General features: G+C 38.0%; 5 protein-coding genes across 5 annotated transcripts; 2 read left to right on the top strand and 3 right to left on the bottom strand.

The window, feature by feature from the left end:
- Window positions 1-77: 77 nt before the first annotated feature.
- On the top strand, window positions 78-1,531 carry RHIMIDRAFT_302715 (uncharacterized protein; the record flags this gene model as incomplete). Its single annotated transcript, XM_023614393.1, has 2 exons — window positions 78-571; window positions 624-1,531. 2 exons carry the CDS (start codon window positions 78-80, stop codon window positions 1,270-1,272), a joined length of 1,143 nt encoding a protein of 380 aa, XP_023469043.1. The 3' UTR covers window positions 1,273-1,531.
- RHIMIDRAFT_289767 (uncharacterized protein) lies at window positions 1,347-2,695 on the bottom strand. The gene is made up of 5 exons (XM_023613672.1): window positions 2,563-2,695; window positions 1,903-2,516; window positions 1,682-1,846; window positions 1,556-1,618; window positions 1,347-1,509 (listed from the first exon to the last, which is right to left on the bottom strand). The coding sequence occupies exons 1-5, from the start codon at window positions 2,616-2,618 to the stop codon at window positions 1,451-1,453; spliced, it is 957 nt and encodes a 318-aa protein (XP_023469044.1). The 5' UTR covers window positions 2,619-2,695; the 3' UTR covers window positions 1,347-1,450.
- Window positions 2,668-8,327, bottom strand: RHIMIDRAFT_307810 (uncharacterized protein; the record flags this gene model as incomplete). The annotated part of the gene is made up of 15 exons (XM_023614540.1): window positions 2,668-2,883; window positions 2,940-3,098; window positions 3,150-3,373; window positions 3,422-3,950; window positions 3,997-5,484; window positions 5,532-5,679; window positions 5,727-5,932; window positions 5,993-6,058; window positions 6,108-7,142; window positions 7,201-7,317; window positions 7,364-7,446; window positions 7,514-7,635; window positions 7,687-7,924; window positions 7,974-8,106; window positions 8,154-8,327. 15 exons carry the CDS (start codon window positions 8,325-8,327, stop codon window positions 2,800-2,802), a joined length of 4,806 nt encoding a protein of 1,601 aa, XP_023469045.1. The 3' UTR covers window positions 2,668-2,799.
- Window positions 8,328-9,102: 775 nt separating this feature from the next.
- Window positions 9,103-9,675, top strand: RHIMIDRAFT_248519 (uncharacterized protein; the record flags this gene model as incomplete). Its single annotated transcript, XM_023610530.1, has 3 exons — window positions 9,103-9,230; window positions 9,289-9,458; window positions 9,524-9,675. The coding sequence occupies 3 exons, from the start codon at window positions 9,103-9,105 to the stop codon at window positions 9,673-9,675; spliced, it is 450 nt and encodes a 149-aa protein (XP_023469046.1).
- A 91-nt stretch (window positions 9,676-9,766) lies between these two features.
- RHIMIDRAFT_87630 (uncharacterized protein) lies at window positions 9,767-11,811 on the bottom strand. The gene is made up of 5 exons (XM_023615816.1): window positions 11,678-11,811; window positions 11,569-11,622; window positions 11,397-11,507; window positions 11,101-11,344; window positions 9,767-11,052 (listed from the first exon to the last, which is right to left on the bottom strand). The coding sequence occupies exons 1-5, from the start codon at window positions 11,796-11,798 to the stop codon at window positions 9,807-9,809; spliced, it is 1,776 nt and encodes a 591-aa protein (XP_023469047.1). The 5' UTR covers window positions 11,799-11,811; the 3' UTR covers window positions 9,767-9,806.
- Between the last annotated feature and the right edge of the window lie 279 nt (window positions 11,812-12,090).

Below are 12,090 nucleotides of genomic sequence, written 5' to 3' on the forward strand. Positions count from 1 at the left end.
ATGTGTGTGTGAGTCTGCAAAGTGCATCTTTTTCTTTTTTTTCCCTTTTTCTAATTTTTTTTTTATCACTTTTAAACATGACGACCTGTGTTGTCTTGGGACATTATTATTTAAAACCATTTTGCATTTATTCAACCTCTAATGCATCTTATTTTTGTCTGGAAGACATGAATGCCTTATTTTTTAATAATCAATTAAACACCAAAGCACACTACTTGAAACAATTATTCAAGGCAAATCCGCATCATTTTTTAAAAAATATAAAGGATGGTCGTACCTTTGTGATGACACGTACCGTAATACAAATAGCACGATGTTTCAATTATTTTTACCTAGCTGAGCTTTGTAAATTGACTGTGGAGGAGATGATGGGTAAAATTGCAGCTCCACTACTCAAGTGTATTGAATATGATCAGTGGCATATGGCATTACCTGCTCCTTACAAGACGAAAAATCACGTCGATTTGGATTTGAAGCCTTTGTCAGGGAATGAATGGCTTTTTGTGCCTTCTGTATCTGCAAAGACAGCTCATTCAAAGGAGAAAGAGAACATGAAACTGACCTGGCGCACGTAAATAACTAAAAGGATTGCCTCTGAATTCATGTTAACAAGTTAAATATAGGTCATCAGAAGCCAGTAAGCAATATAGACCTATTACGACAACAACCATTCAGTTATCTACCATCTTACATCAGTGGCTATCTACAGATATCCGTGATTATCAACCAGATTCAGCCATGTTTCAAACTCTAAAATCCGTGGAAAAAATAAGGCAACAACAGCAAGCAATTATTGAAACACGTCAACTCCAAGCCATCTTTCACTCTACTAATAATAATAATAACAATAATAATACAAAGACCATCAAGAATATAAAGGCATCAACTACAACCACAAGGTCCAGTAAGAAAGCATCAACAGAGAAAGCATTCCCTTACACGGAAAATAACAAACGAAAGCGAGTTTATTTCCACTACAACCATGTCCTTAAAAAATCCAAATTACTCGAAGAAAAAGAAAGAATATTACCATTACCATCGCAGCAACCAGATCATAATTTACATTTATTAGCAAGTCAAGCAACACAAATGAGAGGATTACCTATTTCACCAAGTATATCTCCATCCTCTCCTACCCCTTTCTTACTACAGCCAATTGATAACCAGACGAAACAGCCACCGCTACGTTTACCTTCCATTCAAAGTATGCTATCTGAATTGTCTATACCCATTGGCGGTAGAAATATGGATTCATGCCGCATAACCCCTTAGCATTCTAGACAAGGCAAGATCCTACTCTCTTTTGTAAATAATAATAATAATAATAATAATAAAAACAAGTTATTGACACTGCATGCATTTTTTTTATTTGTCAAAAGAAAAAAATATGTAACGCATATATTAAAGTTTTTATATGCTTCATATCCTTTCACACACAAAATTGGTATCCTTAGAACCAACTTGATTCTTCTTCCACGGTTGTATTACCATATGCATCCGTCTCGGTAACTACAAAGGTGTTATTAACTATAGAACTCTAATCTTAATATTTTACCTGTTGTTTCATCATGGAACCAACCATCCTTCTTTTCTATAACTGTAGTGTCTCCATATTGATCTACACATAATCCCCCCTCAAACATTAGTTTTTTGTTATTTGTTATTTCTTAATTTTGTTTACCTGTTTGAATGATGGTTTGTTTATCTCGTCCAAACCAACCGCCGTCTTCATTAATGACCGTGGTTGTACCTCCACCGTTATAGCCACCATATTCACCACCATATTCACCTCCGCCATAACCACCACCACCGCCATTATAACCACTGTTATAACTTGGCTGTTCTCCTAAAAGGAAAACATGTGTCACACTTTTGTTAACGCTTTTCTTTGTCAAAACTTACTATAGTGATCCTCGCGTTCTTCTCGTTCGAGTCTTTCAATACGTTCACTCTGTTGTTCTTCGTGATTGATGACTTCAGAAATTCCAAAACCAACCAAACCTGCGGCAGCAGCAGCGCCTGCTAATTTCATACCGTTAGACAAGCCAGGTTTCTTGGCTGGTTGCTGAGGAGAAGGAGAGACATAGCCCTGAGGAGAGGGGTAACCTTGCTGAGGAGGAGGAGGAGTATAAGGTGAAGTAGTATAAGGTTGATAAGCACCTTTTTGTTGTTCTGGAGGAGGGTAGGCTTGCTGCTGTTGAGGCGGGGGAGGGTAAGCCTGTTGTTGAGGTGGGGGAGGATAAGCTTGTTGTTGTTGAGGTGGAGGAGGGTAAGCTTGTTGAGGTGGAGGAGAGTAGCCGGGTTGTTGCTGAGGTGCTGGTGGGTAACCCGATGGTTGAGGTGGGTATCCGGGTTGTTGGTAACCTCCTTGTTGGGGAGGATAACCGCCGTAAGATGGTTGCTGTGGAGGATAGGCACCATACTGACCAGGAGGAGGAGGAGGGGCTTGATATCCGCGATTACGTTGACGAGGGTCTTCCCAAGTGGTTGTTTGTGTGCTGTGGTCGATAAAGTAACTAGAGATTGTTTAGAATCCAGATACCACCAAATAGAAAAACCTACTATTGACCATTGGGTGCTTGACGCGCTTCCCATCCAGGAGGTAAAGGTTCAGACATGATTGTATAAAGAAGAAGAAAAGAAGAAAAAACCCTTTTTTTTCTGTTTCTTATTTCCTATTAAGCTATTATTTATAGTTACGGTTGCCTAATTCCCAATATGGATAATTTAAGTTATTCCGATAAAAAGTTTATTGGGTCAAAGAATATTTATCACGTTTCATTTGTACAAATATTACAACTAAATAGAGTCCATTCGCTGAGGTTTACGTTGTTCAGATAGGTTAGCCAAGGCAACCAACCTTTGAACATGTTGTATATTTAACTAAGATTATGGTTCATTAGCGACGTTTTCTTTTTTTTTTTTTAGTATCAACTTACATAGTCAGGAATATATGAATTTATATCAACATGATGAGGTTCAGGTTGATCATAATCACTTTCTTCAAGTGAAGTATTATCGAGTAACAAGATATCTTCGGTATTGCTACTACTCACACGAGATGCCACTGCCCTCAGGATTTCATTACTAATTGGGTCCTATAAAAAAAGTTAAAATCTAAATATAGCTCTTTTTTCATATATTAATACCTCATAATCTGCGACAGTATAATTTTGTATCAATTTTTGTACTTGTGTCGGCGCCAAACACCAGCAAACTTCATAAATATTCTTTATATCGTCAATGGTTGCTTTCTTTAATTGTAGTAGTTTTGTTGCTTGAGTCAAATGTTCTAATTTATTCGTCGCTTCAGATACGTCGTGAGCCTTGCACCATTCTTCTAATCTAGTTACATTGTATTGTATTTGCATAGCTACATTTTTTGTTAATTCATGAATAAAACCTGGAATAAAATACTTACCTCGCTTCCACGAATTGAAATTACGTCTCATGACAAGGTCATTAAAGGTAATGATTCCAATCACCTTTAATAGCTCAGTCAATACTTGTTCCATCACATAAGGTTCCACATAATAACTCTTCATTGTACGATAGATGCGGTTCATAAAGTTGAGTAAATCGTCCATAGAGAAAGCTGGTTGATTGTTGCCCGAGAGTATTTTACCAAAGAATCGATTAGAGTCACTGGAAATAAAGCCTGGTAATGACTGAGACTCGATCACGGCGGGAATGGCCATCTTGTTCAACTTCTTTTTCAATTCAGACAACCAGTGATGATAAAGATTATCTTCCAAGCACTGTAATTCGTACTTCATTGTAGACACCAGTTTTTCAAAATCGTGCCATCCGACCGCTCGTCTTCCATGAATAGAATTATAATGCATCTCTCTTTCAAGGTCCTGTTCAACAGAATAAACCAGTGAAAGCAACTCGTGTGTATTCGATAACCAGTAAGCACAGGGCACAATCGTCTCTTCTCCTGTAAACGACTAGTATACCATTAACCCATGTTCTATACATCTCGTCTAAACTTACACTGCAATCATTTTGAATCGTGTCCATCACTCTGAACAATAATTGCTCAGATTCTGCCAAGTATCCTAAACGCCACATTTGTGTAACACATTTGCCAATGATATGAACTGGGAAAAAGACTTCTTCACGTGTTGGGAGCTGTTGCATTCCAGGTGGTACAATCTTGAGAGAGTGTATCAAGCCTGTAATCATTTCGTCTTCCAACAGCTCGCAGTGTTCCTGAAGAAGCTGGTTCATTGCATCTTCTGGGTTACCCACCTTGTCTGCGTCCAAGCTACCACGCTGACCAATCTGTTTGGGTATCATTTGTTCAGGCTCAGCATAAATCACCTTGGTTTCGTTTCTTTCTGATACCATCACAAGGCTGCTACGACGCATCGTGCTTGGCGACCTTGCACGTGGATTGACTGAAGGTGAACGGTTACGGTCAGGTGAAATACCACGTCGGTCATTACGTTGGGGAGACAAGGTACGGTAAGCATTCATGGATGCTTGTCGCTTTGGGTGGTTCTTGAGCGACTGCGATAATTGTGCTTTGAGCGCCACAATCTGTGCCTTCAAGTCCGCAACATCCGCCTCATCTGCAGGCGACGAAAAAGCGCCGCCTGGACTCACAGGAGATCGGAGTTGCTGTTGGTTGCTCATCTGTTTGAGTTTGAAGATTTCCTCCTTTTGACGGTTCAAGTCTTCAGTCAATCGAGCAATTTCGGTTTCTTGCTTCTTGATACGTTCCAGTGAATTTTTGTAGTCTGTCTGAAGTGTTATACGCTCGTTCTTCAGGGTCTCTAACTCGGCTTCTAATTCAGACGGTGTCTCCAGTGTCTTTTCAAGCTCCTTGGCCTTCTTGTCAAGTTTGTCATATTTATCAATCCATGTCTTGACTTGCATTTCCAATTCATTTGCTTTGACACGTAATTGATCCTTTTCTTCTTTATGTTGTGTTATGCTCTGTGTCAATTCGACTACCTTGCTTTCTAGCTTATAAGACACTTCCTTAAAGTGATTGGCTGATCTAGCCTCCTGCTTAAGTGTAAGCAACTGTCGACGTGCCAGACGACGGCGAATACACGTCTGAAGTTGAATGACATAGTTTCGTTTTGCATGGTACTGCTTACGAACAACCCAACCTCGGAGAAGGCTTTGAATCTTGATGGCTGCAAAGTGTTGTCGAATATTCGCAAACTGTTTACGTGTGATATGGCTACGACTGGCCGCTTGCAATTTGACGATAAAGGCACAGGTCTGTAAGTAGCGTTTACGTTGAATGTAACGGCGCCATTCGGCTTGAATCTTGATAGCTGCCTTTGTCTGACGGGCGATCTCTAGGTTTCTGACGCCCATCTTTTGACGAGCCACACGTTGTAGACGCGAAATGAGGTCAAGCGTGCGAAGGTATTGGATACGAACAATAAAACGACGCATGTTTTTTTGTAACAGAATCGTGCATTCGTCCCATCTTTCTCTTCGGCATTTTTCGAGATAAGCAAGCTAATATCGTATGAGGTTTTGGCTCCCTTTTTTGTATATATACGTACCTGTCCTGCACGGAAGAATATCTTGGTAAGACCGATTTGATACTTGTCCTTGTCAGGAATATACTTTTCTAAAATGACACGACATAGTTCATTCACATCAGGATTAAGGTTAGGATCCCAGTATTTGGAATTGACTAACGCATAGAATCTACAGAAATGTTATTATTTGCAATATGCAAGTAAAAAGTCACTTGCCTGTCTGCAAAGTCTGCAAAGGTCCACCGAGAAGGATAACCTGCACAACTGATACGGATGGTTTCCAATACACCACATGCACGTAACTGGGATAAGACCATGTTGGGCTCAAAACCCCAAGCAACCTTGGCTTCGTTTGGCTTGATACAACGAATGTAATGAACATTGGTCTTGCTGATTGTATCCATCAAGCTGATAAGCGAAAGCTAATGATAATCAAGGTAAATTTTCAATCATTGCATAGTTTTCTTTTGTTTCTTGCTTACTTTGAAAATAGAGCCTAATGTGGGCTTCTTTGCTACTGCCATACCTGCTTTTTTAACAGGTGCAGGCTATTATCATATTAGTATTATCATTATTTGATTTTTTTTTCTTTTTTACCTTAATTTCTTGGCTAGCGGCTGTAGCAGCAGCAGTAGCCGTCTGAAGCATATCCACCAAGAAGGGAGATTCGGCATTTTGTAGCAAGGACAAAAGCTCATCAGGCACAGTATCTTTGTTCTTATCAATAAAGCCTTCCGAGTCATATTCTACTTCATGAGCGTAATGGACAACAGTAAACGCAGAGTTTGAAAATCTAGGCTTCTTGAAGTAATTCTTGTAACTGGGATCCGAGAAACTAGCATATAACTTGTTACAAAAGCCTTGATCTGTTCCTGAAGGCATTCTTGACTCTTCATCTAAAAGTGAGAGAATACCCAACTTGGATTCGATCACTTCGATACATTTCTGATTATCACTAAACTCGATGAATTTCCAGTCAATCTTTTCCTTGACGTATTCTTCCTGTTCGAGCTTAAAGACGTGCTGATTGAACTGTTGCTGAAGCTTTTCATTAGCATAGTTGATACAGAACTGTTCAAATGAGTTTTTCTTAAAGTGCTCAAAACCGTAAATATCCAAGACACCGATGAATGTGCGAACCTTGCCTTCTTCCTGACAAGACAAACTATCGTTGACAACTTTGACTAGCCAATCAAATAAGCTGGCATAGATATATTTAGCAACAGAATCCCTAACGACCGTAGCCTGCACGATGCTCAGATTTTTTACAATCTTTTCGTTTCTTGTAATGATTTGTCGTTTCGTCAACCATTTCTTGAACTCGGACGTCTTGATGCCCAGCAGTTTTGTGGCGGTAATAAGGGCAGATTGATTATCATCAATAGAGGCATCAGTACGACCTCCGACTTCGATATTACCGATATGAAGTAAAGCAGCCAAGAGCTTAAAGATTTGCCATTGTTGCTCGACAGATATACCGACGAGAGAGAGTGATTTCTGTGTTAATTCGAATTCAGCTGCATCGTCCACACCAGGAATTGTACCAGTGCCACTTTGATTAAGATAATGAAACTTGGTCCAGTCACCCAATTCGAGGTTTTTTCGTTCATTGATTGGAGCACCAAGACAGAGCTATGAAAAAAAAAAAAAAAAGTTTATACAAGGCCTCTATTTTTTGCTACTTTCTTACTTGGTAAAAAATATGATAATTTCTTTCTGTCTCTGGCTGAAAGATCAAACGAGATCTTTCCAAAAGATACGTTCTGATCTTTGCACCCACGATATTATTTCTATTGTCAAATTGAATCTATTCACAATAAGTTCATTGTTTTTAAGAACTAAAAATGATTTACCTCGATGTATTTACCAAATCTTGAACTGTTGTTGTTTCTCGTCGTCTTTGCATTACCGAACGCTTCCATGATCGGATTGGTGGCTATGTTTTTGTGTAAGTATTTTTTGATCGCCAACTGGGCTTAGCTTTTATTTATTAATTATTTTACCCATAATCTGTTCTTCTACTTCTGTCATCCCTCCTGATTCCTTAACCTTTCCTGATTCTTTATCATCTGCCGTGGCAAAGTATCTCATGATGTGTGTAGCTGATACTGTTTTACCTGCACCACTATACATAATGATCAATATAAATGCTATATATCTTTTTCTAAAAAGTTACCTTTCACCAGATACGACTACTGTCTGATTTGTCTTTTCTCGGACCATACATCTGTAAGCATCTTCAGCAATAGCAAACAAGTGAGGTTCTAGTTCACCACGTCTTCTGCCCGAGTATTGTTGGATAATGTCAGGTTCATATAATGGTACACTAGCAAAGGGATTGGCAGCAATCAAGACGATACCGGAGTATGTATAGATGTTGCGCTGAAAGTATCGAGTACGAATAGTGTTTAAGACTAAAATAATAAGTTAAACTATAATAAATAAATATTTGTGTATGTGTACCTGAAGGCTCGTTAAGGTAACTGAGGTTGGTCAAGTCTTCGATATTTTCTAATCTTGGTGGATTCCTTAGTGGCGGCAGATTAGCACCTTTTTGCTTTTCTAAAACTGCATAGGTCGATTCAAAGATATGTTGCTAATATTTATTAGTCTTGCTTATTTTGAATAGGTTGAAAGGCATACCCTTCCTGAATCTTTATCGTCTTCAAATGTAATCTTGACACCTGTATCAGTCTCTTCTTTCGAAATGACAGTTGCTGAAACCCAAGCTTCGTCTTCATCTTCAAACCAAGCCTTGGTACCTTTTGTATAGACTTGCAAAGCCTGTGAGACTCCCGAAGAAAGTGAGTCTGCCATCGTTTCTTTTTTTATAGGTTTTGCAAGAAAAGTAATAAAAAGAAGAGATAAAAGAAAGAAAGAAAAGAAAAAAAGGCACCAAGACTTGAAAAAGTAGGTAAACGTTTCACAATACAAACTTTATTTTTGGAAACTCTTTTTCTAAAGTAGCAGTGACAACTATAGTAGAGTAACAACATATTAGCATAAACGGCTATAAATACGTTGCTTGGTAATATATGTATGCTCTATATTCTTTATATCTGTCATCTCTACAACCGTGTACCTATTTCACTGGGCTGAATGTCACAGAAGCGCAGTTGCTTGTCATATGGTTTATATAGTGATCCCAAAAAAAAAGATTTGTCCTATAGTTCCGTTGACCCGATATAAACTATATTTTGGTAAAACTACATTGCAAAGGTCATTTGTATATATGGCCCTGAATGAAAAAGAAAGGGTTTACTTTATTGAATGTAATCTCGACTAGATTATTTCTGCAAAAGGAAATACGGACGATAAGTCATACACTGATATGTATCTATAGAGACATCTGGATGTGGGATCCCTTTGCTATATTCCCAGATAGTTGTGTACGAGAGAGAGGGCAAAAAGGGGGAGGATGGGTAACTATATTACTATTTGTGTGTCGCCAGACTGGGCTTCAAAAACATCGTCCTCTTTCTCTCTCTTGGATTGCTGCCCTGGGAGGCTTTGTGTGACCGCTTTTTTCCTTGCTATTTTATTCACTATTTCTGCATAGAAAAGAACAAATAGATTTATAGTTTTGATTGTAATGAAAGCAAAGAGCAAAAAGGTTAAGAATACAGATATTTTATCTGCTGGAAGTAAAATATATGCAAAAAAAAGAAAGGCAAAACAAGAAACAGTGGAATATGTAGAGTTTGATCCAGAGAAAAGACAGTACGATCTTGCCTTTTGATCATTAACACAGAAAAAAAACTAATCAGTAACATATTAGAGAGTATCTGACTGGATTTCATAAAAGAAAACTGGAAAGAAAGAATAAAACAAAAGAAAAATATGCAAAATTGGCCAAAGAAGAAAAACTACGTAGTCGTAGAGAAGCAAGAGAAGAAAGACAAAGACTTGCAGATAAAAATGTACAGGAAATGGCAGCCATGTTGAGAGGTAAAAAAAAAAAAAAAAGACAAATAGCAAATATAAACAGCTCATTGATGGTCTTTTATTTTTAGTTGGTATTGATGAACCAGATCATTTTGATGATGATGATGATGATGAAGAAAAAGAGGAAGAAAAGAGAGATCCAGTTGTAAAAGAGTTCAAGTCAGAGACATCCTTGACGACAGTAACAGTGATTGAAGACTTGGGAGAGGATAGCAATTAATACAATAAAGAGTAGAATATTTGATGCAGGATGATAAGTGTCAATATATGCAACAGTTATTAAATATTTGACACATAAAATGAAATTAATATGTTGATCAATTAAAAAAGGAGAAGAGAGGTTTAACTTTATTATTTTGATAATTTGACTGATTTGACAATATTTGTCTTTACACCACTCATTTCACCTCCATAGTTAGATGCAGGTGCCTTGTAGACTGCTCTTGTCGAAGAAAGCTTCTTCATCTTCTTGTCGTATTTCATTCTATTCTTCACACGTGCATTTCTATTCTCCTTCTTACGATGTGGTGTTAATCCTCTATTCTTCAAAATCTTGTAGCTTGCTAATCGTTTCTGACCATCATCAACTCCCACATCTCTGTCTAATATCTCTGGTCTCGAAGCTTCATATTCTTCTAGTTTAGCTTGCTTACTTGCTCTCTTTGCAGCAACGATATCTGCATAATATTCTTCGTCTGAGTCTGCTTTTCCGTTACGAATTTCATTAGCCGCTGCAGCATCATCCTCATCCCAGTCAGCGTCATCCAAATCAGCAGATTTATCCGTAGGTTGAGCAACACCCTTTGGTTCTTGTTTGGTACGTTCTCTATAAGGCAGATCTGAATCGCCTTGGTATTTGTTCGTGTTCTTTGCTTGCTTAGATTCAATCTTGGCAATGTAGTCCCTAATGGACTTCTTCTTCACCAGCTTATCTTCCATATCAAGTTCATCCAATGCATCCAATTCTCCAAAGTCTTCCATGGCTTGTCTCTTTCGCTTTTTGCTGGCTTTCTTTAGACTCTTGAATTCTTCTTCTATGTCTGCAATACGTGCCTTTTCTTCTTCTTCTTCTTCTTCTTCATCAAAGCCAGCAAACTCTTCTTCGTCAAAGTGTTCAGACTCCTGTTCACTTTGAATATCTGACATATCATCTTCATCAACCAGCTTCTTTGTGCCATTGCGCTTTACAAAAGCACCTTCACTATCGAGGCCTGTGATGAACTTGCTGATCTCGGGCTTTAATTTCTGTTCTACACTTTCTACTTTTTCCATAGTTTGACGAAGATGAAATAATGCTTGAATGACTGGATGTTCACGAATATCTGTTGTCTGTGATGCTTTTAATGCAAAATAAAAGGATATATTGGTCATGTAATTCATGAGCGTCTGATACTTGAATAAAATGAACTGAGCAGCATACGCTTCTTGTGCTTCCTTTTTCTGTATTTTATCAATAAGGCTCTGCATCTGTTCGACTGTCTGTGAGCGTTCTTTAAATTCATCCAACAAGTCGATGAGTTCTGGTGATTCATTCTGAATGATCTTTAACTTTTCGGCAACAGAAAGATTCTTTCGTCGCTTTTCAGCTTGCTTTGTGCTAGAGTTTGAATTAGACTCATAAGTACATATAAGAAAGACGGCTTACCTAAATGATATATCTTCCAAGTCTTTAGTCACGTCTTCTACAAGCTTCTTATCAACCTCAGCATCTTGATTGGCACCTAATCCCCATCCTGGTAAAGTGTCATCGACAAAGTCTGCTTCATCCATATGAGCAAGATGTTCTTTTTGGATTCTCAAGGCTTCCTCTTCTTCTTCCTTCATTTCATCAAGATCACTAGCTTCATCAGCGTCGTAATAAGCCTTTTTAGAGCTACCCCATGTTTTATCTACAAGCATTTATCAATATCTTCTTTTTCTTTTTATTTTTTTTAATATTACCTTCAGCTGGCTCTGCTTTGCTTTCTTCAACTTCATCATCGTCTATTTCTTCTTCTTCTTCTTCTTCGGACTCAAGCCCTTCTAATCCATATACTTCATGATCACTAATGTCTATTTTTGTGTAATTGATTAAAAATACTTTTCCAACTCATGTTTATAAACAAGATCTTACCTTGATCATCTTCATCTTGATCCTCCAGCAATATTTTCCCTCTTTCGTCATGAACTATTCACAAGGTCAGTTCTAACTGTTTATAAAATAAAATAAAAAAGAGACTTACAGTCATCCTCAGAGTCATGTTCAATGTCGTCCCAGGTACGAATAGCTTTTATCTTGTCATTCTTGGATGGATCTTCCTGAGCGACAGCTTTACGAAATACAGGTGTCTTTTTCTTGCCCATGTTTATATAAATATACTGAAGAAAGTTATTTTTTTTTTTTTCAACTTCAAAAGTGGCTTACTGTGGGGCAGCCCAGCCGTCACAGGAACCCTAATTGGGAAACTATCTGTTCTGCAGGAAATTCGTCTCTTTTTTTAAAAAAAAAATATTAATAGAAACTATGGATAAGATTAAACAACTTGATAATGACGAAATCATAAGACAGAAATATCTTGCAAGAGGACCGGGCGACGCAGCAACCAAAGCATATATTGCTGCAAAGTATCTGGACGACAGTACAAGGAAAAAAAAG

Source organism: Rhizopus microsporus, assembly GCF_002708625.1.
Source record: "Rhizopus microsporus ATCC 52813 unplaced genomic scaffold scaffold_3, whole genome shotgun sequence".
Classification (NCBI taxonomy): domain Eukaryota; kingdom Fungi; phylum Mucoromycota; class Mucoromycetes; order Mucorales; family Rhizopodaceae; genus Rhizopus; species Rhizopus microsporus.